This window comes from Mercenaria mercenaria, chromosome 16, assembly GCF_021730395.1.
Source record: "Mercenaria mercenaria strain notata chromosome 16, MADL_Memer_1, whole genome shotgun sequence".
NCBI lineage: Eukaryota > Metazoa > Mollusca > Bivalvia > Venerida > Veneridae > Mercenaria > Mercenaria mercenaria.
Genome location: NC_069376.1, coordinates 37,172,490 through 37,199,085, shown reverse-complemented (window position 1 = coordinate 37,199,085; position 26,596 = coordinate 37,172,490). Strand labels below are relative to the sequence as shown.

Sequence of the window (26,596 nt, the reverse complement as noted above, 5' to 3'; positions counted from 1 at the left end):
CTACTGACCTAGTGTTTGACTGCACGTGACCCAGTTTCAAACTTGACCTAGATATCATAAAGTTGAACAATCTGACTAACTTTCATGAAGATCCATTGAAAAGTATGGCCTCTAGAGAGGTCACAATGTTTTTCTATTTTTAGACCTACTGACCTAGTTTTGGACCGCTTGTGACCCAGTTTCGAACTTGACCTAGATATCATCAAGATGAACATTCTGATCAACTTTCATAAAGATCCCATGAAAAATGTGACCTCTAGAGTGGACACAAGCAAAAGTTTACGCACGGACGGACGACGGACGCTGCACGATCACAAAAGCTCACCTTGTCATTTTGTGACATGTGAACTAAAAATATGCAATAAAGATTACCTAGAAGTGCCATAAGAAATGACTGCAACCCAACGGCCATCGCTCGATCTTTATCGGGCACTGATCTGTAAATATATTTTCAGTTACTAAGTTTGTTTCTATTCATTTTCAGTTTTGTCCCCGCCTTTTTCGAAGAAAAAAGGCGGACATGTATAGAAATGCACTACGTCCTTCCATCCGTCCTTGTCTCCGTCCAGCACGCTTCGTGTCCGGTCTATAACTGTACAATACATCAAGGGAGTTTCAAATTAATTTGCACAAATAATGTTTCACATTATGAGACGGCGTGTCACACGCTAAACCCAGACCCGTACCTTCTACGGTCAAGGTCACAGATTGAAGTAAAATGTTAATATTGTCTGTGTCGTGTGCGGTCCATAACTCTGTCATTCATGATGAGATTTTGAAATTACTTGGAACAAATGCTCTCAATACAGAGACGGTCTGTCGCATGCAAAACCCGGACCCTTGGCTCAAATGTAAAGGTCAAACATGGAGGTCAAAAGTTAACATGGTCTGTTTGTGTCCGATCCATAACTCATTTATCAATGAATTTCAAAGTGTTGCCTGCTAGACCCAGGCTCCTATCTCAGAGGATAAGGGGTCACACTTAAGAGGTCAATGATAATAGGTCATGTTTTTGTCCCATCAATAACTTTACTTTGAATGGACAGACATTTTAAAGTAACCTGACACAAACCGACACCCTTACAAACTGTTTATTGTTAAGAATCGTACCAATAATTTTCGGGAGGAACAATTTGTAGATCTACGCTTTTAATTTGATCAGATTAATTTTAAAAGCTGGTCAACACGCCCAATCTAAAAATAACTGTCCATGCTCAAAGTAGCACATGATGTATATTTCATTATTCCTTAAGTTTTGTTCGTATGTGCCGAATTGTTAAGTGATATGCAAAAATACGTTAATTTTACCCTTATCTCTGTTCTAACTAAATCTATTTTATTAATAAATTTCTAACCTGAGCATTGTGACGTAGGAAGGGGATATTGTCATTGTTCCAATCAACGAGCTGAAGGCGTTCAGAACAATGAAGGGAAGTAAGTATGAACATTCGCCACCGCATAATCCTGGAGTTACTGTTCCTGTCATTGAGCCATCTGAGTTTGCCGCAGTGCAGTTTGAATATACCTAATAAAATGTGAATGTGTTCATTGTGAGAGATGTATGTTTGTTATGAAGGTGACTAAAATGTCATAAATATTTTCCATAGGTTTATGCTTAGTAGATTTTTATTCTTAATGTGCGGAAGCCACCCGCCTGTCTTACGGAATGCCCGTGACCCGACCAAGGTTGTTTTTATATTTATATCTTTGCGTGTCCTTTACAACGATTTCTGTACCTTGCAATATAGTATCACTGAAATTTATGCTGTTATTGTCACATAATTATGGCATTTTTTACGTATTTCAGTTATAATATTTTCATAACATTTAATGAAATAATAAAAATATTTGCAAAAACAAAAATGGTTTCTGTATTATGCTAAATAGCCCCGATTTCCCGCCGCGTTGCCTATAACCTTACCCCTTGTATTTCCGATGAACATCCCGCATGACAGGGTGAGTAGAATGTCTGCTCCCCCAAACACATAGGCAGATACGGTGTCATTGTACAATCACAGGATGAAGTTTCTGCTCGGCTAAAATGTGAATAAAATTTTGATCATGATATTATTTCAATTAAACGCTGAAAATTGTGGCGATACTGCGTTTGGTTGTGGTATTTTGAATACCTGTGAGGCCTCATAGATATATCGAAAATAGTAGATAGAGGATATTTATTATATGAGTTTCTTTTCATATTGAATTTATTAAACGAATTGAATAAAATGATAACATGCGAGGCTCTGCCGAACATTTTATAAATTTCATTCAACGAGGTTAATAAATTCAAAGTAGAAAGTCACACATCTAATTTTTTTATCACATGTCAGCTTTTCCTGTTTCTACGTTCTTTAACTATCATAAACAAGTCGAGTTGATCAACGTCTCCTATACTATAAACGACGCCAACGTCAAAGCTTTATTACACTAGACTATAGTGTGTATTATTATTTAAGAAATGAAAGATGTTGTTGCATTTAACATTAAAATCAGCTTCCCGGCCATTCTATTCGCCAGATGGAACACGTCATCTAAGGAACGTTCTCCCTGACTATACGCGGACGTTATCAAAACAGAGGCTCATTATCACTAAGCAGTGTTGACGTAATTTTCGCGCCTTTCCTTTTGCTGTTCATACGAAATGAACGTCCTAATTTTCAATAGAAAAGGAGTGTGACTCAATGCAGACTTGGAGCGCCGGTATAAATTACAGACTCCGGTATGTACCGGATTAACTAAATTTGAAAGAAAAATATCTTAAATGTATATATTTTGTAACCATGGTGATACTAACCCTAACCTTTAGTCCGTATATTATGCATATTATACACTAAATGCGTGCGGACATGCAAAAATATGCATATTTTTGCCGTGCGCTACAGCTGATAATCACTTTCGGGCATGCGGAGAAGACCGCTCCAACTCTGCAATGAGTTACATCGATAGAGAAAAGAATAGGGCGAATGTAAATATTTTTATTTAATAGCTTTATTACACTCCCGCGACGTCAAAATGTGATAAATTGTTTGTAAGTGCAATAAAACGTGCACCACATACTGATAAAGACCAGGACACAGTTGTTCGAAACTTTAACCAATTGTTAAGCTAATCAACAGTTCAATTTTTATTTCTTGGCGGGAAATGTAAATGTTTCCTTTGGTTCATTACAAAAGTCTATTTATATCTCTCCTCTCAACTGACACATTATCTTAAATGATTAATACTTACCTATTTTCGGCAGTAAGTCCAATAATTAGAGGGTTATCACAGCCTAAAATGAAGTTGACTGACTGGCAAAGACACGAGACAGAGCGACAGAGTAATAACATCTTGACACAACCGTACAAACCGAGCCGGAGTCGCCGTGTGATAACACCACCAAGAAACGTCCCAATCACCGTAGTAACCAGCTTCTCGAGACCTGGAAAGCACAGTTCATGTGAAATATTAAGGTAGCGGACCCGTGATGACAATCAGCAATTTCTATTCGTTTACGTTTTTCCCCGAACGCGATTTCGGCATTCTCCGGTTGCTATGATTGATAAGTTTCTGTTAAGGCGGAAATGCCGAAATTGTATACGGAGAATACCGTAAACGCACGGAAATTGCCGATTGGCATTACTGGTCCATCACTTTGATCAAAAGATTATTCCCGCTTGAGACAAAGGGTTGATATTAGCCTCTTGTTGTTGCAAGGATAGTACGTGCCCAAAGAATATGGCCGTGATGATCCACAAATATATTGAAGGTTTCAATTGTATGCCATATTTGTCTTTGGTAAAAGCTGAAACAAATTCGGATGAAAACTGTTATCTTCTCCTCTCGCAGTTTTTGAATTTATAAACAAATGTTGTGTCTTTATATAAAATGTTTATAAAACTGACAGTACAAGGTGTATCTAGAGTCACTAATAGGAACTAGTTTCGAATGATCTTCAAAATCACTGATACTCTTGTATTTACCTAATATTACGTTAGCTTTCCATGTCGGGATTCTGAACTGATTTTCAATATACTTGGGACCAAATGATGCATATGCCATGAAGGCGAAAACCAGACATAATACGGACAGTAAGTTACACACATACACCGGTTGTTGCAGTACCCGGAGCACTGATTTTGGCAGATCTGAAATGTAAAAATATGACAGTTATTCGGATGTCTCAGTGCAAAATAAGATACAACTGACCGGTAAACATATATCAGTTGTAAGAGAATTGTAAGAAAGTAAGAAAATTCATGGTAGCATCTCTGTTGGCGTAAAACGTTGTGAAGATATCATCTACACATCTTCCGAATCAAGGTGGTCATCGCAATTTAGGCAACGTTTTACGGTATTTTTCACTTTGCATGTCCTCTGTAAGAGGCAAATTCAAGAGACAAAAAGTCTGCTACATCCTATCAGACAGGCGTATTTGATCAGTGGTAGAATAATTCAAGACCAAAATCTAGACAGGCCACCTTAAAATCATTTAAGTGTCTATTTACCGTTTTAAAGCAGCGATATTTACGGGACTCTACAATTACAATGAAATCATAAGAAAACCACGTTGTCTTTTCCAAGTACCAGTATACCTTTAAGCGTTTCTGTAAAAGTTGGTGACGATTCTATAACAGAACTGTTGGCATATTCCGCTTGCTGCACGCGAGTTCTTTCTTCTTTCTTCCGCAAAGAAGCCGGGAAAAAGAAAATCGGGAAAGAGGTTAAGACTGCGCATGCTCCAAATACAATGAATCCCAACCACCACGCACCAATCCATCTGGGGTCATCAGGCGTCAAGGAAGTATCTGTTGAGAAGACAGGCTAATTCTTTAAGTGCATATAAATAAAAAAAAATGAAAAAAATAATACATTGTACTTAAAATCATACACTAGATCTTCGACGTTCCGTGAATGTCATTTTCAGTCTCAGAACCATTACGAAATCTACACCTGATGAAGATACTTCCTCCTAATACTAGTACCTAGCATTAATACTAGTTACATATTTATGAGAAATAATCACAGGTATAATACAATAACATATGCTTCCGTTTAACTAGTCCTTTCTTGTGTAACAAAACTCTTCAATTTTCTTACGTAAAACGTAGTTCAAACATTAGCCCGCCCGCTTAGCTCAAAAGGGAGAGCCCAGTTCTGCGGATCACGGGGTCGTGAGTTCGACCGCCAGGCGCGGAGTATGTTCTCCGTGACGTTTTGATAATAGACATCGTGTCTGAAATAATTTGTCCTCCACCTCTGGTTCCAGAGAGGAAGTTGGCAGTTACTTGCGGAGTACACTGAGTTAATTACTGGTACAAAATCCAGGAACATTGGTTAGGTTAACTGCCGGTCGTTACATAACTGAAATGCAGTGAAACAATCGGCGTTAAACCCAAAAACAAACAAACAAATTTAACCAAACATTAGAAATATATTGAATGAAATTGCTGATATCGTTCAAAACTGCTTTTGGTCAGAGACCACCAAATAAAAACGGTACAGGGAACTTACTGGTGTATACCTGGGAATAAGGTAATGTTTGTCCGTTCTGACTGGTGAGTCATGTAAACAAACCCAAGAAGTGTTGTTGTTTTTTCAAAATGGAATATTTTTGCTGCATTTACAGTATTTCATTACACATTTTGACAAAATTTGCTATATTTTATGTGTATTGAAAAAAAGTTTTATCAGATGAATTTCTCCCGTCATGGCAACGATGTAAACAGGGGGTCATCTCATTCACTCGAAAATTACTTAAATAAAGTATCACTATTCATATGGTTTTCGTCTGATATTTTGGTGGAACTAAGATAGTTCTTGAAAAAAAAATGTGATTCGATATACATGTATATATTTCGATTTATGGAGGGCCGTACACGCAATAGCGTTATAATGGAAGCATATTGGAAAACAATTGGTGTTCTCCAACCTCTTAGCAATTGACTCCTTGATAGTTTAGGGTCGATTTTATTACCGTATAGATAGATAAAACATACTTTACCTTTAAGATCTACCGGTAACTTGTTGAACAACCCTCCAGCCGTTAACGCAATAAATGGTCCAAATATAGAAAATGACATCAGAATCCCTGAAGTCAATAATATCAGTTGATATAGCAACAAAATATAGTTAGGTTCAGGTAACCAGAGCAACCTTACAGTTTTTCGTCAGTCAAGTATCTTGTGCATAACCACAAACAATAGACTGGACTACGATTTAAAGCCCTGCTCCGCGGCTATTCAAATTCTAGTGTGTGTATGCAACCCATGATTACAATAGGTAACAGTAAACGGCCCCGCGCCACACTTAAGCACGCAAAACCACAGGTAGTTAACTTCGATTCAGTGTATATTATATCATACCCTTATTCTATTTTGACAGTCGTCACTGTTCATAGTCAGGATTTTTCTACTTTTTCAGTGACAATTTAAGGTTAAAAGGTAAGACTGGAGCAGGCCTTTAAGAAACAAGGTGGTCCGCTAGCTTATGAAGGCAATATTACTTCAAGTTCGAGAATACGTTTCAAACAACACATTACCTTTTAATTCAGTACTATTCATACCAAGATTGTACTTACCTATGTAAAATCCCGTTTTCTCTTTCGAAGAGTTGTTATCGACGTACAGACTACTCAGAGGTACTCTAGGTGCCTTTGCCACACCCTGTATTGCCATCGTGGTGGCTATAAGGGCGACAACCCACGTATTTCCTCCGCTTGTCTCTGTTCCAGTACGCTGTGCGCATGTCTGGAATTGAAATTTCAAGTTCTTGTTTGCTTACTATTTGCTACTATTTTGCTTACTATTTGCTACTTTCTTTATCTGTATCTCTTTATATTTCATGAAAGTTGCCGTTTTAAGAGAGTCACTTGTCGCTGGTTTTGTTTTCAGATAAAAAGCACTAAAACGTTAAAAATGAGGGCTTTGAGCAGTCCGCTGTGCGGAGACATCCTACATATGTATCATTTTTTATCTAAATTTATATCCGCAGTGTCATCAACATCTCCTTATCAATATTAGTATATGTCGATGTGTTGTGAATTTACTAAAAAATTATATTACTAAACAAAATTTCATTACTGAGAACAGTGCACATAAATATATTCGGGCAACAACTGCTGCCATTTCAAATGTTTGCCACAATGCAAACAGCTTGAAAACAGCCAAAGAGTGTTCTACCTGTGTCTCTGAAGAGTTGCCCTGTAATCCAGGGACACATAGATATGTGTTAGTTGAGCTAGAGTTCGCTTTGGAGCTTTGCACAGTCATCTCCTTCTCGTCCGTAATAAAATGCGGCAGGCTGGTCACTATCCCGGAGACGCCAAATACGAAAATACATATCGCCAATACTCGTGGAATATTATGACTGAAAAATTCAAGAAAAAGGTACACCTAAAAGAAGAAAAAAAACTTACTTTTATACACCAAGGCTAAATTTAGAACAAGGAAGAGTATTTCCCTACAGTCAAAGTACCGTCAACTCTACTGTTTCCTGCTATACAATTCATACTATTCAATGCTTTCAAACAAACACAGAACTGTGCAAATTCGCGGATGGGTCGTTGCCTTGGTAAAGAAAAAAAAATTAACATATAGTGATAAAAACGGTGAAATGTTTTCTCTGATTGTTAAATATGAATACGGTCAAATGCGGACAAAATCTTACATGTTTACTCTAAACATAAATAAATATTTTTTTGTGCTTCAAGGCGTTCATTTCTAGTTTTGATGGAAAAGAATATATCAGAAAATATATTTATATATTTAAAGTAGGCAGTAGTTATATCTACTTTTAAGAACTACAAATAAATATTTAATTGTTTAGGTATGATGAAAAACTGGATGTGCAATGAAATCTTTAGCATACAGCTGTTCGCTGTGGTGTCGTCAGGCGTAATATTTGACTTGCCGCTAGATGGCGCTATATTACGCCTTCTTAATTGACCTTAAAGTAAACACTTACTTTTTCAGAAAATGACTCGCCAGCAGAACTGTCACAACAAAACCTATGTCATTTGCGCTCAACAAGAATCCACTTTTCGAGCTACTTAGACCAAAGGTCCGTTCTAGAACAGTGATTTGTGAAGATAAGTACACGGTAATACTTTGTGAAAATAAGGTTCCAAATCCAACTACAAAACAAAACGGTACAAGACTTTTATATTCGTCTTTTGTTTCGTCTTTGTCCCCATCATTGTCATTTGTTTCATCAATCTTCAAGCTAATTCGCCGATCGTTAATTTCGTTATCACGATTTTCGCAAATATCTACGTCATCATCGATTACCGCGTGACCGTTGTATCCGGTATTAATGAGTCCGAGTTCTGTTTCCTGTCCGCCATTTTGTAATGCTGTTGTGTGATAATTCCAAGTGTGATCTGACTCGTTACCCTCATGAAAAGGTAACACACTGAAAATATAAATACAGGTGGACGGTAACAAAGGCAAATACTTAGAAACTGAGGTAGATACAGTTAGACACTGTTTGTACGAGCCTGCATTTTAAAAACAACAACAACAAAAGAACTTGCTAACTCGAATGTAGTAGAACCAGTACGTTGAAGCCGAGATATAACACAACATAGTTTGAAATTTCATCGGAAATAGCTTAAAATGATACAAAGAATGTTTCAGTCAACATTATTGAAGTCTTTAACATTATATTTCAGCACCATTTCATTTCAGCTTGAAGCATGGTGCCGGTGGACTGCAGCAAAGATATTCGATCCCTAGTCCATGTCTAAGAGTTCCAACTCTTACTCCTGGTAAAGACTGATCATCAGCTCTGTAAAGGCTATGTATCATGTATAGGAACACTTTAAAGTGACCACACATCCTATGCCTTTCGGCTGAAATTTGAACTTTTACAGTGCTCTAGCAGACACACTGTGGGTCCTTACTCTACATAGCTTTATGTAAGAATATGCCCTACCGGGCGATTGACCTTGATGAAACGCCATTTGGTTTGCAAACGAGGTCAAAGGAATTTCAAAGCGAGATCATTGGTGGGTGGATGTGTGGAAGTCTGGTGAATTAAAGAGATGTTTGACGATCCACATCCCTCCTTTACGTATAGAGAGTGGATGGCTTCTAACAGATCAGTAGATTGCTGCAAGTCGTCAGCACTTCTTATAGTTAGAGCCACTCCCTCATGTTTCCTTAAAGACATCGCTTTCTGTAATTCAAAGAGTATGCTCGCTTGAGACGGGGGAGTGGGTGTGGGGGGCTAGAAGAATTAAAAGATGCCAGACTAATAAATATTCCCATTTAAATGTCAGATTTGGGGAACTAAGAATTATCGCTATGTATTTTCTCTAAAAGCTTCCATTAGTGCACGTGAGGATAGTACAAAATCAGTTTGGTTATTTTTGACAAAACAAGAGCTTTGACTATAAATCTATTCAAATTCATGTTGAAAGGGTTCAATTGCGGCTACAGACTGTCGGAAAATGGACACCTTACAAAACGCAACACAGACAGGTATTTCACTTTGAGTGAATTTATATGCATTTATCTCTATCTTTACCTTGCACTAAGAACACTGCCTTCAAGGTAGTAGTTTGAAAAATATTTAAATCAGTGTTGCTATATTTTCTGGTCCTTTGGGATCATGGAATGTGTAATAGAGTTCCGCTTAAGCCGGTGCTAGGGGGCGTGAGAGATGTTGCATATTTCATTACCTCTCATGAAAAGACTCAATCAAAACTGAGACTGCTATTATTCTTCTTGGTTGCATTCTTTGCTTCAAAATGATCTTTTTACAGATTTTATTTTTAATATTATAAACCTGATGGAGTATAGTAACGACCCATGTATGATGACTGATTCTTTCATCAAAATTTTACTTGATGTTATCGTACACATACTATTATATTTGAACAGAACAGAACAGAACAGATAATTTATTTAGTAACTTTGGAATTGAACTTACGTTCCTCTTCCATACATGTTATACATACAAACAAAAGGTCAATTATATCAAGCTAAATATATACAATAATACACAATAATAACAGTATCAAGCAAAAACAACAATAGAAACATACATTTATATAAATATAAGCATAAGCAGAGGATGAACTATATCGTCAGTTACAGTTACAATGTTATATTCATACTAGAATTTCTTATTTTAAAAGCATGGAACAGGAATGTGGCTAACTTGTTTAAAATCACGTTATTGTTTGAATTCAACAATTCTACAAATTTCCACATACTTGGTTTCTTCCAATATCTTCTATTATATTTGTAAAGCCCAAATGTAAAGGTATTATTACCATACATGTTTAGATTAGGTGTAACAAATAGTCTGTTTCACTGACCTGTCGTTAATATATAGTATCTAACGCGTGGAAGAGTCTAGTGTAACAAGGAATTTGAAGGTCTAACTAAAGTAAAGGAACCAGCGTGGGAGCCATCGCGTAATAGCTGCCAGGTATTTGAACACTAATTTTTCACTTGGCATGGCAACAGAGTCTAAATTAAAGCTTGTTTCTGTTTAAATTGCATTGTGGATGTATTTTTGACACTTTGGTAGGAAAAACGGGAGAGTATGTTGTATTTGGTGAAGTGAAGCTCAATTTTAGTATGAGTAGTACTTCCAGGTCACAGCAGTGTGCTTTGATGTGATTTTACAGTATACAAATGTGACCAGAGAAATCTCTCTTAGAAGATACATGAACCCTACTTTTCTCTTGTGACCTTGAACATGCTTGATTTTTTTTTGCGTTTTGCGTACGCTTGTTGTTGAGTATAGGAAATTAGGAAAATACTGCACGTTTGCCTACACATGCTGATGTCTCAACGTCACTTCATATAAAAAACGAAACAGTTTACCTGAATAATTCGATGGAATCCTTGTCCAGTGATGTAAGATCGTCAAAATCAACAATTTTCATTATGTCCTATTTTGTATACTTAAAACAAAAGTAGGTTTCTGGCATTAAAAAAAACAACAACATTTTATTTAAACAAAAAAAATCCAATCTATTTTCATACAGTTCTCGTGCGCTTAAACATGTTCTATCGCCCTAGTTTTGGTCTAAGATAAGACAAGAAGACATTAAAATTCACACTTTGCTATACCCCCATGTTACTTTTCCTTTAAAATTATTCACAGTCGTTATCACCGACATATTTTTACTCTAACTTGATCTATATTTTTACAATGGTCGCAAGGAAGATGATGTTGGTCCAGCTATAAACACTTAGGTAAAAAGAATCCATCGATGCAAATTAAGTACGTGTTTGATACTGTATTGATTTACATAATAGCCTATGAAAAATTCGAATTAATTTGGATTTAAATGTCCAAATACATTAAACTGAACACACTTCTTATTATTGTATCTCAATTGAAACATCACAACTGAATGGATAATGCCGTTTTTAATCAAATATTCAGAAGTTTTCGGAGTGTCCTTACAGCGTCGCTGTAACCATGGTTATACGTACATACGGACATGGAACACTCCAAGACGAGGGTCGTTCAAACTATACCGAGTTGGCACGTATAGTCAAATCCGTGCTAAAAACGACCTGCCAACATTTTATTGTAAATTTAAATAATTGCAACTTTGTATTTAACATTTGGAATACCATTAGTTAATGTGAAATTCGAAATCTATGAGACATAATAGATAGGTAAAGTTCATAAGAATGTAATTTCTCTTCGTGAAATGCAAATCCCGAAACTAATTTAAAATAATCGGTTTTCTTTCTCTCAAAATATACATATTATTATCATAAACTATCCAAATAGAATTTTACTAACTACTGGTTGAGAGATGACTATATACGAGTTACTGCGTTACAACGATCCTATAGCTGAATTAAAAAGAAAATGCACATCAAGTTGTTTGGTGTTTTTTTTTCGCGAAAATATCTCCCCAACGTTTTGAAATATTTACAGTGATCATGTTTGTTTGTTTGTTTTGGGTTTAACGCCGTTTTTCAACAGTATTTCAGTCATGTAACGGTGGACTGTTAACCTAACCAGTGTTCCTGGATTCTGTACCAGTACAAACCTGTTCTCCGCAAGTAACTGTCAACTTCCCCGCATGAATTATCTGGTGGAGGACGAATGATTTCAGACACAATGTCTTTTAACAAATCGTCACGGAGAACAAACGCCCTGCCCGGGAATCGAACAGTGATCATGAGATCCACTAATTCTAAAACATAAATTCAAAACTTAAACAAATCGCGCCAAAATGCAGTTACGGATATTTAGATAGTCTTTAGAATTAGAAACCCGAACCTTTATTTCGATACTGTTTAAAATACATTTGAACAGTTAATAATTTCAGCATTTTTCGTAGTTATTAGTGTTTTTGTCATCTTTTAATCAGAAAAACCATGTGATGTCTAGTGAAAAACTGGGCCTATCAAAATGACGTTTCAAACGGACACGTGAGAACTGAACACGTATACTTAAAAATGTACTTTAAGTTTACTATCCAAATGTAGACATATTAAAGTAGTTCCTATTAAATGTTGGTATAACCAATAAAACATACTAAAGATGGCCAACAATTTATGTTGATTTCTCATAAATTCTTGCCAGCCCTCGAATACAGATGTGCTAATAAAATTATCAGGTCTTCGTACATGTAGATATTTGTGATAATAAGGAATTTCACAGTCATCAGCGTCTTTGATATCTAACATGCGAAAACAATTAAAACACGCAGGGAAAATTTTGCAAATGTTGATTTTTTTGTTGAATAGCAAACTTAAAATAAAAATTGACAAACAGTCAAGTTTTCATTGTTTTATTATTTGTTTTTTTCTTTCTTTTTTTTCTATTATTTTTTTTTGTGAAGAAGTCGTCGAGGTGTAAAAGATAACAACATACCGAATGATCCTAGATCTATATTATTTATATAAAATGTATAATTTCTCTGTGCTAAAAATACATGTAATCGGTCTTGAATTGCTGACGTAACGAAATCACGACATTCTGTTTGAACGTGACTAGTCGACATTTTTTCAGTTAAGTTTTTTTGCGGACAAAAAAAAATGTGGTTAAGAGCGGACATTTCGTGACATAGCTTTTCCAAAGAGATTAAAAGTAAAATATATACTGTCTAAAAATTAGGGCCACTGCCCTCCATTTTTGTCACTTTTTTTCTCGAAAATACAGAAAGTAGGCTCATTATTTGTTTTAGTATACGATCCAAACAGCTTTCACCGAGTGAGCACCAGATGCAATATTTTCACGAACAGCGCAGTTATTAGTGAATATGTAAAATTACTTTAAATTAGTGTTCACGAGTGAAAGATATTTGAGCCGCGCCATGAGAAAACCAACACAGTGGGTTTGCGACCAGCATGGATCCAGACCAGCCTGCGCATCCGCGCAGTCTGGTCAGGATCCTCGCTGTTCGCTTTCAAAACCTATAGCAATTAGAGAAGCCGTTAGCGAACAGCATGGATCCTGACCAGACTGCGCGGATGCGCAGGCTGGTCTGGATCCGTGCTGGTCGTAAACCCACTATGTGGGTTTTCTCATGGCGCGGCTCATTTCAATCTTACACTATAACAAACAAATTTACTTTTTATTTTATGGATTGAAACAAAAATTTTCAATTTTACCCGTGCATCATCGCGTGTTCAATGCCACAGTATAGTAGCTATGCTGATTATTTTTGTTAACAGTTCAACGAGATTTCTACGTTTCTTTTACATTTTGGTACGTAAGAACGTGTATCTTTATATTCGTCTAGGCGTTTATTTACATCTATATCTTTATTGTACATTTTTTTAAAGAAAATTCGTAGTTTTTATAATTCATAACATTGAGAAAATGACATTTTCATAGCTTTGAAACAATGAACAGTCAATTTTATTTCAACGATATAGTCAATATTTCATTGAAAAACAAAGTTAGGTAAAAGAGATATGCGCAAAACTTATATTTAAATAAAATAATTTCGCCTTATAGACCTTACTAAATCTGTATAGACGAAATATACTGTCCTAAGCACTCACTCATGTGCCAAGGTATTAAGGTGTTATGATGATAAATATATGTTATACCAATTAGGGCATGGTTAATTATTTGTTCATAAGACGAAGGTTACAAGATGGGTCGAAAATGTGGGCGTTGGCGTTATTTTTGTAAAAGCTTCAGCAAAAAAAATCCTAATAATACATCATAAGACAAAGACAATTTCACTTTTATTCAGAAAAGTCTATTTCGGGAAATCTGCGTCGTCGTGTTTTCAGTTTTTGGTAAAATGTCTATAAGAAATATATCAAAAGGACTCCACTTTTATTCTGGATATTTTGAAACGTCCTGTTAAAAAGAAAGTAAAAGGAAAATAACTTAATATGAATACTAGTAAGCACACTATCACACGCGTACTTAAAATAAAAAATGTTAATAAATATTGAATAAGTAGTTGCCAATATTGTACGAAATATAAAACAACAACACTTACATTTAACAGAATAATAGACTGTGTGTCAGCAAAAAAGATTTTGAGAAAAATTAGGCACTTCATCATATTCAAAATCAATATGTTGCCATTCATTTAAAACAAGTGAATGAAGTATTGCCGTGCAATACAAAGTCCCCTACTGGAAGGCACCTAATTTTCTCTACTGCAGTATAACATAATGAACTGATATCTGTCAATGATGTATAAACAATATTGTACTATATATACAATATGTTATAACAAAACACTTGGATTAAAATTTATATATGTAAAAACCTACAGTTGTTTTCATATTGATTTTTTTTGGCTGATTATAAAAATGTTATCATGTAAGTTATTTATAGTAACAACAAAGGGAAATTAATCTTAAAAAAAAAAACAAAAAAAAACTATATAATATAAGTCCACAAGAAACTCTTTACCAGGTAGAGATAGGTCAAAATGCACCTAAAAATTGGATGTAACATGCATGCTGTACCACAGAATAGTGGTCTCGATTTTTCTCTACCGCCAGTGATAAAAAAGTTACAATAAAATCTATTTATAGTAAAACAAAGGGACGTAATTCTAAAAACAAGGGTGCCTCATGGTGGTGAACATTTGGTCCAAGTTACATCAAAATCCCTCCATGCATGAAGAAGAAATGATCCGTACAAAGTCATTCTTGAATTTGACCTTTGACCTCTAAAAATAACCTTGACCTTAGACCTTGAGACCTGGTTCTTGCGCATGACATGTTGTCTCATCCAGTGGAATATTTGTGCCAACTGATATCTAAATCCTGCTTTGCATGACAAAGTTATAGACCGTACAGAAAAAAAATCCTCTTGACCTTTGATCTCAAAGTGTGACCTTGACCTTTAAGCTAGGGTACTGGGTGTTGCGCATGACACGTCGTCTCATCATGGGAAACATTTATGCCAAGTAATATTGTAATCCCTTGATGGATGACAGAGTTCTGGATCGGACAGGGAAAAAATCTTATTGGCCTTTGACCTCCAGTTGTGACCTTGACCTTTGAGCTAAGGGTCTGGGTTTTGCGCATTACATGTTGTCTCATCATGGGGAACATTTGTGCAAAGTAATATTAAAATCCCTTCATTGATGGCAGAGTTATGGACGGGACAGGAAAAAAACTCTGTTGACTTTTGACCCCCAATTGTGACCTTGACCTTTGAGCTAGGGGTCAGGGATTTGCGCATGACACGTCGTCTCATCATGGGGAACACTTGTGCTAAGTGATATTAAAATCCCTTAATGAATGTCAGAGTTATGGACCGGACACGAAACATAGCTCATGCTATGTTAACATTTGACTGCTAAGTGTGACCTTGACCTCTGAGCTAGGGGTCTGAAAGTTGTGCACGACACATCGTCTTATTATGAGGTACATTTGTGCCAAGTAATATTAAAAGCCCTGTTGACCTTTGACCTCCAATTGTGACCTTGACCTTTGAGCTAGGGGTCCGGGATTTGCGCATGACACATCATCTCATCATGGGGAACATTTGTGCCAAGTAATACTAAAATCCCTTCAAGGATGGGAGAGTTGTGGACCGGACAGCAAAAAAGCCCTGTTGACCTTTGACCTCCAATTGTGACCTTGACCTTTGAGCTAGGGGTCCGGGTTTTGCGCATGACACGTCGTCTCATCATGGGGAACATTTGTGCCAAGTAATATTAAAATCCCTTCATGGATGACAGAGTTATGGACCGGACACGAAATTGCGGACGGACGGACAGACGGACAGACAGACGGACGGACAGACGGACGGACGGAATGACGGAAAAGTGCATTCCTATAGTCCCCGAAACTGGTTTTCAACCAGTAGGGGACTAATAAATATATTCATCAGTCTTCAAAACGGCAAAAAGGTGAAATCGGTATCAAAGCGTCCGTTTGCATACGATTTTTACTTCAACGGTATTGCAACCCGTTTGGACAACAAAGGAATTCCAACGCTTAACTACAAGTGAGGTTATTTCATGAGACTACGTTCCAGACAAGTTTAGATTATCTTTCCAGACAAGTTTAGACTATTTTCCAGACAAGTTAAGACTATGTTCAGGAAAATATTATTTTCCAGACAAGTTTAGACTATTTTCTAGACATGACTAATTTCAAGACAGGCAAGTTCAGACTATTTTCCAGACAAGTTTAGACTATTTTCAAGACAGACAAGTTAAGACTATTTTCCAGAAAAGTTTAGATTATTTTCCAGAAAAGTTTAGACTGTTTTTCCAGACAAATTTAGATTAATTTCCAGACAAGTTAGACTATTTTCAAGATAGGTGATATTATAGTGTGAGACTACTTTCCAGACCAGTGTAGACTATTTTCCAGATATACACGTTTATATTTTTTTCCAGACGGGTAAGATAATTTTGTGACACTTTTCGTGAGAATTTTCTAGACATGAAAAACTATAAATTAATGCAGACAGAAGGAAGTTTGTACTATTTTCAAGAAAAGTTTTAACTATTTTTCCACAAGTTTAGACTATTTTCCAGACATGCTTAGACTATTTTTCTGACAAGTTAAACCGTTTTCCAGACAAGTTTAGCCCATTTTCGAAATAAGTTAGGCTGTTTTGTGACTATTTTCTATACAAGGTAAACTATTTTACAGAAAAATTAAGAGTATATTCAATAAAAACTAAGCTGTTCTGACTGACTTTTTTCCAGATATGTTTAGACTATTGCTAGACGGGTTTGAATTTTTTTCCCCAAAACAAGTTTAGACTATTTTCTCGACAAGAAGACTGTTATGTAAAATTATTTTAAAGAAATGTTAGACTATTTCACTAATGTGTTGGTGTATAAAATTGAGTTTCCTTATGCATTGCTCAAATATTTATATTGTAATTCATTAACGTATACATATAGAAACAAAATAACAGTTTGCTATATATAAGGGAACCTTGAACTTGCAATTCAATTATAAAGTAGAATTTACATCTTTCAAAAACGATGACCTTTGTGTAATGCATCATACTTATTTGTTTCAATATATACCAAAATAAATGCATATATAATTGGAATAAACACGTTATTTTTATTGCCGTTTGGGGCAATTATACGTTAACGGTAGGTGTGACGTTAATTGTTCACGTTGATGGATAACGCACATTCCTATTTTGGGTTAAATTGATATACAGTGAAATCACTATAGATTTTATGTCATGATTTCGGTGTTCGATAGTTTTTTGTTTGTTATAATCAAGTCGTAAATAGATCTACGGTCGTGCAAGCTGAACAGGAAATGAAAAAAATGCGGTCGCACCCAGACTATTCTAGACTACAGTGGCTTAATTTTATGTATTACTAAGGCTGTTTTTTTTCTTTTTTTTTTTTTTTTTTGAATCGGACTATGAAATAGGCTTAAACTGCCATCACAGTTCATTTTTTAATAAATTGGTTATAAATTTAAAGATATTGAACAGTATTTAAGTACCACTTGACAAACTTTATTAAACAATAGGACGAGGGATATCCTGTATCGCTCACCTGACCTAGTTCCTGTCCTAGACAAACTATTATCAGACTTGACCTAGATTTCATTAAAACTGGCCCTCAGTTCTATGCAAATCATGTAGAATGCTCAATGATTTGACCTAGTGACCTTTTTTCCCCTAGTTGAAAGAGTTTCTTACTCCATCTATATTTCATAGACATTATGGCAACATTTTATGAAAATCAGGTGTAAAGTCTAAAGTCAGATGTGTAAACAAGATTTTTCAATGAATTGACCTACCGGTATTGGTTGTCTTTAACCTTAGTTGACACAGTTTTTTTGTTAATGGACAAACATTCTGACCAAGGCTCATGAAGATCAGGTAGGAAATGTGGCCTTTTAAGTATTAACAAGGATTTTCTATGATTTTACTTAGTACTCAAGTTTTTGACCTCAAATACCCATCATAACTTGACATCGATTTCATAAAGAACTAGGCTGTCTATTCGCAACGAGCTAGGCTAAGTTAGCCGGACAAGCCTGTATCTGATTTCTGATCTCTCTGTCGTGGGGGTTTTGTCTCACTATGTCCCTCTGGTCAGATCGCTCTGTGTCTGTACTGCTAGAGGATGAATTATGCGCCCTGTGTGGCTGCATTTGAACTATGTAAAGCGCCTTTGAACGTGAAATTGATCATGAAAAGGGCGCTATATAAATCTGGTATAATAATAATAATATAATAAAGACAAACATTTCAGCAGAGTTTTAAGTAAGTCAAGTAGAAAATGTGACCTCTAGATTGTTAACAACGTTTCCTATGATTTGGTCTAGTGATCAGGGTTCTTTTTTTATCTCAATTAAAAAGGCTGACCTAGATCTTATAAAAGTAAATACTCTGGGAAAGTTTTTATGAAGCTCGAGTAGAAAATGTGACCTCTAGATTATTAAGATGTTTTTTCTATCATATGTTCATTTGTTCTTGTGACCTAGTTTTGATCCATACATCTCAATTTCAAGCTCCAGATGGACACATTATAACAGAATTCTATTAAGATTGGGTTAAAGATCCAATACTAAGGAAAGTGAACATTTTACTTTCTTTTAAAAAGCACAGAAACTATTTCATTTTATTGGAAAATGAAAGTTGGTATGTAGAAATTCGAAATAAATCGCAGTATATGTACAATTATTTTTCTATGAAGTATGAAGAAAGTTAAAAAGACCTGGGGGGGGGGTCATTCTGTCGATTCATTGAAAATTCAACATAATACACATACATTTCTTTGAGTTCCAAAGACCTTCTGTAAATTTTGACCTGCCAATCTTCATTATTTAGTGTCTTGCAGAAGTCTATGCACTGGCTATGAAAAAAATTGCCAACTCACTTTCCCTTAGTAATGGACCTTTAAAATTGAAACCTCCAGAATGTAAACAGTAACATTGTTGACAATGAATGACGCACGACGACGTACGACGGACACGGACAGATCACAATAGCTCATCTTGAAGAGTTCGAGGTTTATATCATATTTTTTTTAAATCTTTATTTGGTTGTGTCACTGTTTTGTTCTTGTTTCTGTTCTTGCTTTAAAGGTCCATTACTAAGGGAAAGTGAGTTGGCAATTTTTTTCATAGCCAGTGCATAGACTTCTGCAAGACACTAAATAATGAAGATTGGCAGGTCAAAATTTACAGAAGGTCTTTGGAACTCAAAGAAATGTATGTGTATTATGTTGAATTTTCAATGAATCGACAGAATGACCCCCCAGGTCTTTTTAACTTTCTTCATACTTCATAGAACAATAATTGTACATATACTGCGATTTATTTCGAATTTCTACATACCAACTTTCATTTTCCAATAAAATGAAATAGTTTCTGTGCTTTTTGAAAGAAAGTAAAATGTTCACTTTCCTTAGTATTGGACCTTTAAGGGGTAGTGCTTCTTTATTTCTTTGTTGTTCTCTACAATTACCGAACAAGTTTACGATTTAACTGGTGTAGAAGAAAGGTTCAAGAAGGTCAAAGCCCATAATTTTATATGTGTACCAGCTTGTAAAGTGTATTGGCCGTCTAAATTTTTTCTCAACAGTAAGGTGTGCTTACAAGAAAACACTATATAATTATACTGTTCATGTTTGACAACGGTCATCGTCCGAGCCATTAGCATGTGTTTTGACATAGTACAAGTATGTGAAAGGCCATTTTAAGTTCACACGTTGTTTATAACCTACTTTGTTTTACCCCGGTACAGAACCTGACGCGACAATTATTATATCAAGTATAATAAAGTATATATATGTCGTATCTAGCGTTATTGAACTTTCTTGCGTGTGATTAGTGTGGGATGGAAGTTGAAACAAAATTTGAGCCACACCATGAGAAAACCAACATAGTGCATTTGCGACCAGCATGGATCCAGACCAGACTGCGCATCCGTATCCGCGCAGTCTGGTCAGGATCCATGCTGCTCGCTTTCAACCCCTATTTTTTCAATTAGAGAATGCGTTAACGAACAGCATGGATCCTGACCAGACTGCGCGGTGTGGCTCATTTCAATTTGTCACAGCTTGATTCAGTTAATCATTAACAATAATATATTTGTTAATACTGACGTACACTTTCAAAAGATTTTGGAAAACAGAACATGGGTAACAAAAACAGATGTAGGCCTATTCAGTTATGTATGTAGAAATCTGTACTCAACAAACTTTATAAACAAAACAAAAGTTAAGAGTTTTTCACGTGAATATACCTGCATAATTATCATGTAAACTTATGCAAATTGAAATGCATAAAAAATAATTTCAGTGGTACGAATAAGTACAATAAATGTTTGTCCGTATTCGTAGTCGCAACCGGTAAAAATGGTTATTAAGGGCACACAGGGCTGTCGTTGTATTTGTAAAGTACTTTTTTTGTATGGTTGATTGGCCAGTGTTAAAATGACATGCCTGTATCTTACACAAAAAGCAAAATCGAAAATAAGATTAAAGTCGTAGTTTTATTTTGCATAAACATATTACTGCGTAACTAACACATTAGACGTTACTGACTACTACTGTATACTACTATGTAGTTTAATACTGCCTTTTACACACTGAATCATATTTCATTTATATTTATTGACAAGACTCCATTGGTAACCCGATATGGGCGGCTTCTCCAAAAGACTGTTAGTAATTTTAGTGGGAGGATAGTGCAAGATACAGAAGACGCTCTGGTTCCAGAAGCCTCCTGTTTTTTAAGCGTGTCACGTGTAAAGCACCAATACCCGGGCCTTTTATCATATTTTTAGTCCCAGGAGCGGGGAATCGGGCTCACGGTCCATGGTTTCATAGACAGAGTTATCACCAGACCATTGCGTTTTCTTTAACTACCTTTTTGTCGAGCCCGCACATAGTTGTCCAAATGGCTGTTCGGTGTATGTGCGTGCGTGCGTCCGTCCGTCCGGATTAGTTTGTCCGGACTATAACTTTGACATGCATGGAGCAATCTCGTTTATATCTGGCATGAATGTTAATCTCAGTGGGACGGAGTGTCATACGCAAACCGCAAGTTCCTATCTCAAAGGTCAAGGTCACACTTGGAAGTCAAAAGGTTAAATTCAATAATGACTTTGTCCGGAGCATTTCTTCTTCATGCATGGACGGATTTTGTTGTAACTTGGCGCAAATGTTCACAACCATGTGACGGAGTGTCATGTGCAAGAACCAGAACTCTCGGTCTAAGGTCAAGGTCACACTTAGACTTCAAAGGTTAGATACAAGAATGACTGTCCGGATCATTTCTTTTTCATGGATGGAGGGATTTTGCTGTAACTTGGCACAATTGTTCACCATCATGAGACGGAGTGTCACGTGCAAACACCTAGAATTCTTCCCTTTGTTGTTACTATAAATAGCTTATATTGTAACTTTATATTACTGGTCGTAGGGAAAAATCAAGACCACTTTTCTGTAGTACAATATGCATGACTGTTACATCCAATTTTGAGGTGTATTTTGACCCATCTCTACTGGTATTGATTTTTGCTCGGACTTAGGTTTTTTTAAAAATTTACTTCCCTTTGTTGTTACTATAAATAACTTATATTGTAACTTTTTATTTGGCATAAATGTTTGCCTTAATGAGACAGGGTGTCACGTGCAACTCCCAGTCCTTTAGACAGCTGGTTGGCTCGACATGTTGCTCGTGGGTATAACTAGTCGCGTATGAATTAACCGTCATTCTGAAGACGGTGGATTCTGCTACCCAAAGTTTTTATATTTCATCAAAACCATTGGCAACTTGTTCGAAAAAGAACGACTTCCTCACGTGAATAAGAAAAGGCGGAGAAATGACGCATGTGTTCAAATGGGACGTTCGACTCGCACGAGGATCAACCTTGTAATACGAAGGCTGTATCATAGTCTGCATGGTGCGTCCTACTCATGTTCTTAGTATTTTCTTGTACATTTTTTATTATAATCAATGTAAAGACACATGCTTTCTACTTTCGAAGCTTATGTCGGGTAAATAATTATGTGTAACCTTTGCATATAAGTAACATTTTAACAAAGGATCATTGTTAAATATAATAGGATGTACTATAATGTAGTTATTAATTTTACGTGTGCATTAACGAAACTCTGTTTTCAGTTTGAAGATTTAAACAAATTTAATTCGCTTGTCGTTTTTCTTTTATACAAAAAAAAATAATATAAACATGAATGTATTTTACCGTGATTCCGCCATTCTGGTGTTAAATCCAAGAAATACGTCCTTTTTTTTGCTGATACGAACTGTTATACTTGTACAACTTTATTCAACAACTATCTGCATAATGTAAGATAACAAATAAATTAGTTAGGATCGTGATAAGATACTACGTAAACGGGTCGCCATTTAAGGTGAACGTAAAACATGTTACGTTGACGCGTCGGTAGAGTGACCGTAATTCATTCCGCATCGACTGTCAGAATAATGTAGCTGCAAATGACTGTTGTTATGTGATGAATGGGCTGATGAGATGTACGAAATGAACAATCTGTCAACATAATTATTATAATTGAGTCATGAAGTTACTGGATGCAGTGGTGCAAAAGCGAATAGTCCTACTTTTTAACATCTTCATTCTTTCGTACGAATTAAACACACACACACACACACACACACCACACACCACACACAATGTATGCTTTAGGCATCTTGATAGATACGGCTGTATGCTTGAACTTTCGCTGGACTGGCTGAGAAAATTTGACCATAATGGGAGAATGTGCAATTCTGATAAAGAGTTCTTTCTACCTTATGGTAAAAGTAGTGTTCTATATGTTTTAGTTTGATTGCAAGTATTTGAGATCCCCAAATTTTAAAGCCGATTTTATGAATCTATTTTGAATATTTCACGTGCAAACATTTTTTGCTCGAGTTTTAATCATGCCTGTTGTTGTTTTTTTTTCAATTCACGTATGCTGGATCTCGGCATTTTCCGTTTGCTTATGTATCCCCCGTAAGCGATCTCGGCATTTTCCGGTTGTTATAAGAAACTGGGTTATCGCTGGAGTTATTTTATGTTTTATACTCCAACCGAGAAATAACATTTCATGTACGAAGTGTCTGAATTGTCAAAATAACCTCACACAAATAAAGAATATGGGAGTATGGGTGCCACCAATCTTCGCCCATCGTGGAAAAGAAAACCATTACGCATGACCTTGTCCATATATGATGCGAGTGATGTGAAATATTCAGTTAAGTATAGAAAGTGTACCAGAACATGAACCAAAAATTTTACGCATCGCACGAGGAGTGTTCGTGTTTTCTTCAGCACCAATGGACCTTGTGTCATGTGATGAAAGCAATGATCCATTCCCTCAGCAACAACAGAGATAGCGTGAAAATGTATCAAAATTTTAACATGTAAAAAGGAACGTAATTCAGGACATATTGGTGCAAGAAATATGACTCTTGTGTTATGATGTTGGTGATGATACGTACTGAAAAATTGTTTCAAGTCCGATTCAAACGCAGTACAAACAGAAAGCGTGAAAGTGCCTGTAAGAAGGGGCACAACTCATGAAATATTGGTGCATGAGTCATGGTCCTTGTGTTATATGATGTTGGTAATTATACGTACTGGAAAACTGTTTTAAGTCTGATTCAAACCCATTTAGTAATATAACAGGTAATGTGAAATGCATCAAAACTGTAACCTGGAATTTTAAGGGGGCATAATTCATGAAATAGTGATGCGACAGTGAGAGTCCTTATGTCATGACGGGAACAACTATTTTTTAAAGTTAGAAGCAAATCCATCATATTATATCAGAAATCAAGTGAAAATGCATCGACAAGCTGTTGGCATGGATGCCAGCCTGGGTAGGATGGATCTTCATATATACTTAATGCAGTCGATCGCAGTTCTTGTTCTATTGGAAGACTAAACAGTAGGTCTCGTTATACAGTCATATTGCTACCAGAACTGTATCATGATTTGTGGCAATTTCCATTTAATTTCGATATTACCTCTCTTTAGATAATCAATGCTAATTCCCTTTGATTTAAACACAATTTTCGCACCCACCGTTACATTTAACAGTGATTAGGCTCCTGCAAAAAATTCCATTTGCAGATATTTTTGTAACTACTAAAATATTTTTGTGTATTTTTGTTGGATTTATTGTAACGCATACAGTTATAGGCCATGGTTTTCAGTTTTTGATGGTGGAGGATTATTGCATCACAGGAAGGCACTTTGGTAGAACCACCAGCCTCCTGTAAGCCAGCTGGATGACTTAGCCCAAAGCGAGGCCGGAACAAACATTGGTGAGAGACAAATTATTCGATTTCAGCCATCTTAACCACTTAGCGGCGAGAATTAGCATAGAATATTATCTTGCTTGCACAACCATGAAAGAAAATAAGGGGACAACACAACTATTGAGGCATGTATTTTTTTCCAAAACTTTTGCGCTATTTTTCGTTCTTTTTTTCCCATTCAAGAGTTTTTGTTTTGGGTTTAACGCCGTTTTTCAACAGTATTTCAGTCATGTAACGGCGGGCAGTGAAGGCTAACCAGTGCTCCTGGATTCTGTACCAGTACAAACCTGTTCTACGCAAGTAACTGCCAACTTCCCCACATGAATCAGAGGTGGAGGACTAATGTTTTCAGACACAATGTCGTTTATCAAATAGTCACGGAGACCAGCCCGAGGATCGAACTCACGACCCCGTGATCCGTAGACCGACGCTCTACCTACTGAGCTAAGCGGGCGGGTCCCATTCAAGAGTAGTGTTTAAGTCTTTAGTATTTCTAGAATACTGATTTGTTTAAAAAATCTGTTGTTTTTAAGCAACTACAAAATCTAAGTCAGCATAAAATACTCTCTGCTAATAAAGAATATTACCAAGCTCTGAGGATTACAAGTGTGTAAGTTCACTTCCAAACATATGTCCAACTCTGACTAACCACCTGTAGGACCTTAAGTCATTCACAAATATGAAATGAAAAGATAACAAGGAAACTCATGCTTTCTTGCATTTTAATTATCATGATTCGGAGTAAAATATGTGAATAAAAATTAAAAGTTCATAACTTAACAATAATAATTTACAACATCTAAAGTTTCAAAACAAGTAAAATGCCTTTTTTGAGCCAAATTTGAACACTTTTAATAATATTAATGATACACTATGTAAATCCTGGAACATACAGATGATTCAGTTAGAAAATAATCAACACCTTTGCATCGTTATCATCTGATTTACCACGGTTAAAAATTCAGTGGTTTAGGAACTGAACCACAAGAGTGTCAGCCTGAGTGTGTTAAATATCCAAGCATAAGTATAATGATCCATGGTAAATGAGATGATAAACAACAAGACAGCATTTTTTATTTTCGATTTAACAAAGAACTTTATTCGTCTGAGTAGTTATAAACTGGACATCTATCTGACGTCATAAAAAGATGAAATACTGCTCCCTCACCTGTCCGCGCCTCGGGTGTTACTGATTTCAGGATATTTACATTCACTTCTTGTTTTGTATAGTAAAATGTTTTTACTTCATATAAACAACATTAGTGCAAAAATTACAAAAGGTTGCCCTTTCTGTAAGACTGCATACACAGGAAGTCGTTCACAAAAAAAAATAATACAAAATGGCATCTTTGAAAAAATACTTCAAAACTGGTCACTAAAATTTCAAGAACATTAAATTATAGCTAAAACTAATTTTCTGACAGTAAACCTCAAAACTAAATCAAAAGACTAAGAGATCTGGAAAACTTAGTAGCCTCTAAAGAGTTTATGTCCATAGAGACCTTGTTTTTGACCTCAGTATCCAACACATCAAATAAATCATTGAGGCAAATATTCTGAATAAGTTTCATAAAGATCTGGCAAAAAACTGACTTCTAGAGTGTTTATAATAAAATTTTGACAGAGAATTATGATAACAGACACATGGTTACCACACTGGATCACCTTGAGCACAGTGTATCCAGGTAAACTAAGAATAAGGAAAAGTTTTGTTATCCTGGAAGCAACAAAAAGCCTCCCGAAAGTGGTCAATTCTATGTTCAAAATGATGTACAATCAGTCTACATTTTTTCTTATGATACATTTAAGTTAAAGACTCGTACACACGTCTCCATGTATCATGGGCAGGACAAATGATGTTTTAAACAAATTTCAAACATATATCTTACATACTGTGATAATAGGTACACAAT

The 26,596-nt window shown here is 35.9% G+C and overlaps 1 protein-coding gene across 1 annotated transcript in view; it reads right to left on the bottom strand.

Annotated features, from left to right (window-relative positions):
* The window catches only part of LOC123539980 (solute carrier organic anion transporter family member 2B1-like), a 28,496-nt gene extending 5,667 nt beyond the window's left edge, over positions 1–22,829 (bottom strand). Inside the window, exons 1-11 of the mRNA XM_053526742.1 lie at positions 22,603–22,829; positions 7,945–8,391; positions 7,161–7,347; positions 6,560–6,728; positions 5,984–6,070; positions 4,575–4,787; positions 3,963–4,127; positions 3,229–3,421; positions 1,922–2,036; positions 1,356–1,525; positions 373–437 (exon numbers count right to left, since the gene is read on the bottom strand). Coding sequence (XP_053382717.1) covers positions 373–437; positions 1,356–1,525; positions 1,922–2,036; positions 3,229–3,421; positions 3,963–4,127; positions 4,575–4,787; positions 5,984–6,070; positions 6,560–6,728; positions 7,161–7,347; positions 7,945–8,391; positions 22,603–22,616 — 1,825 coding nt within the window. The 5' untranslated portion in view covers positions 22,617–22,829. The remainder of the gene's footprint in view (positions 1–372; positions 438–1,355; positions 1,526–1,921; positions 2,037–3,228; positions 3,422–3,962; positions 4,128–4,574; positions 4,788–5,983; positions 6,071–6,559; positions 6,729–7,160; positions 7,348–7,944; positions 8,392–22,602) is intronic.
* Positions 22,830–26,596: the final 3,767 nt, after the last annotated feature.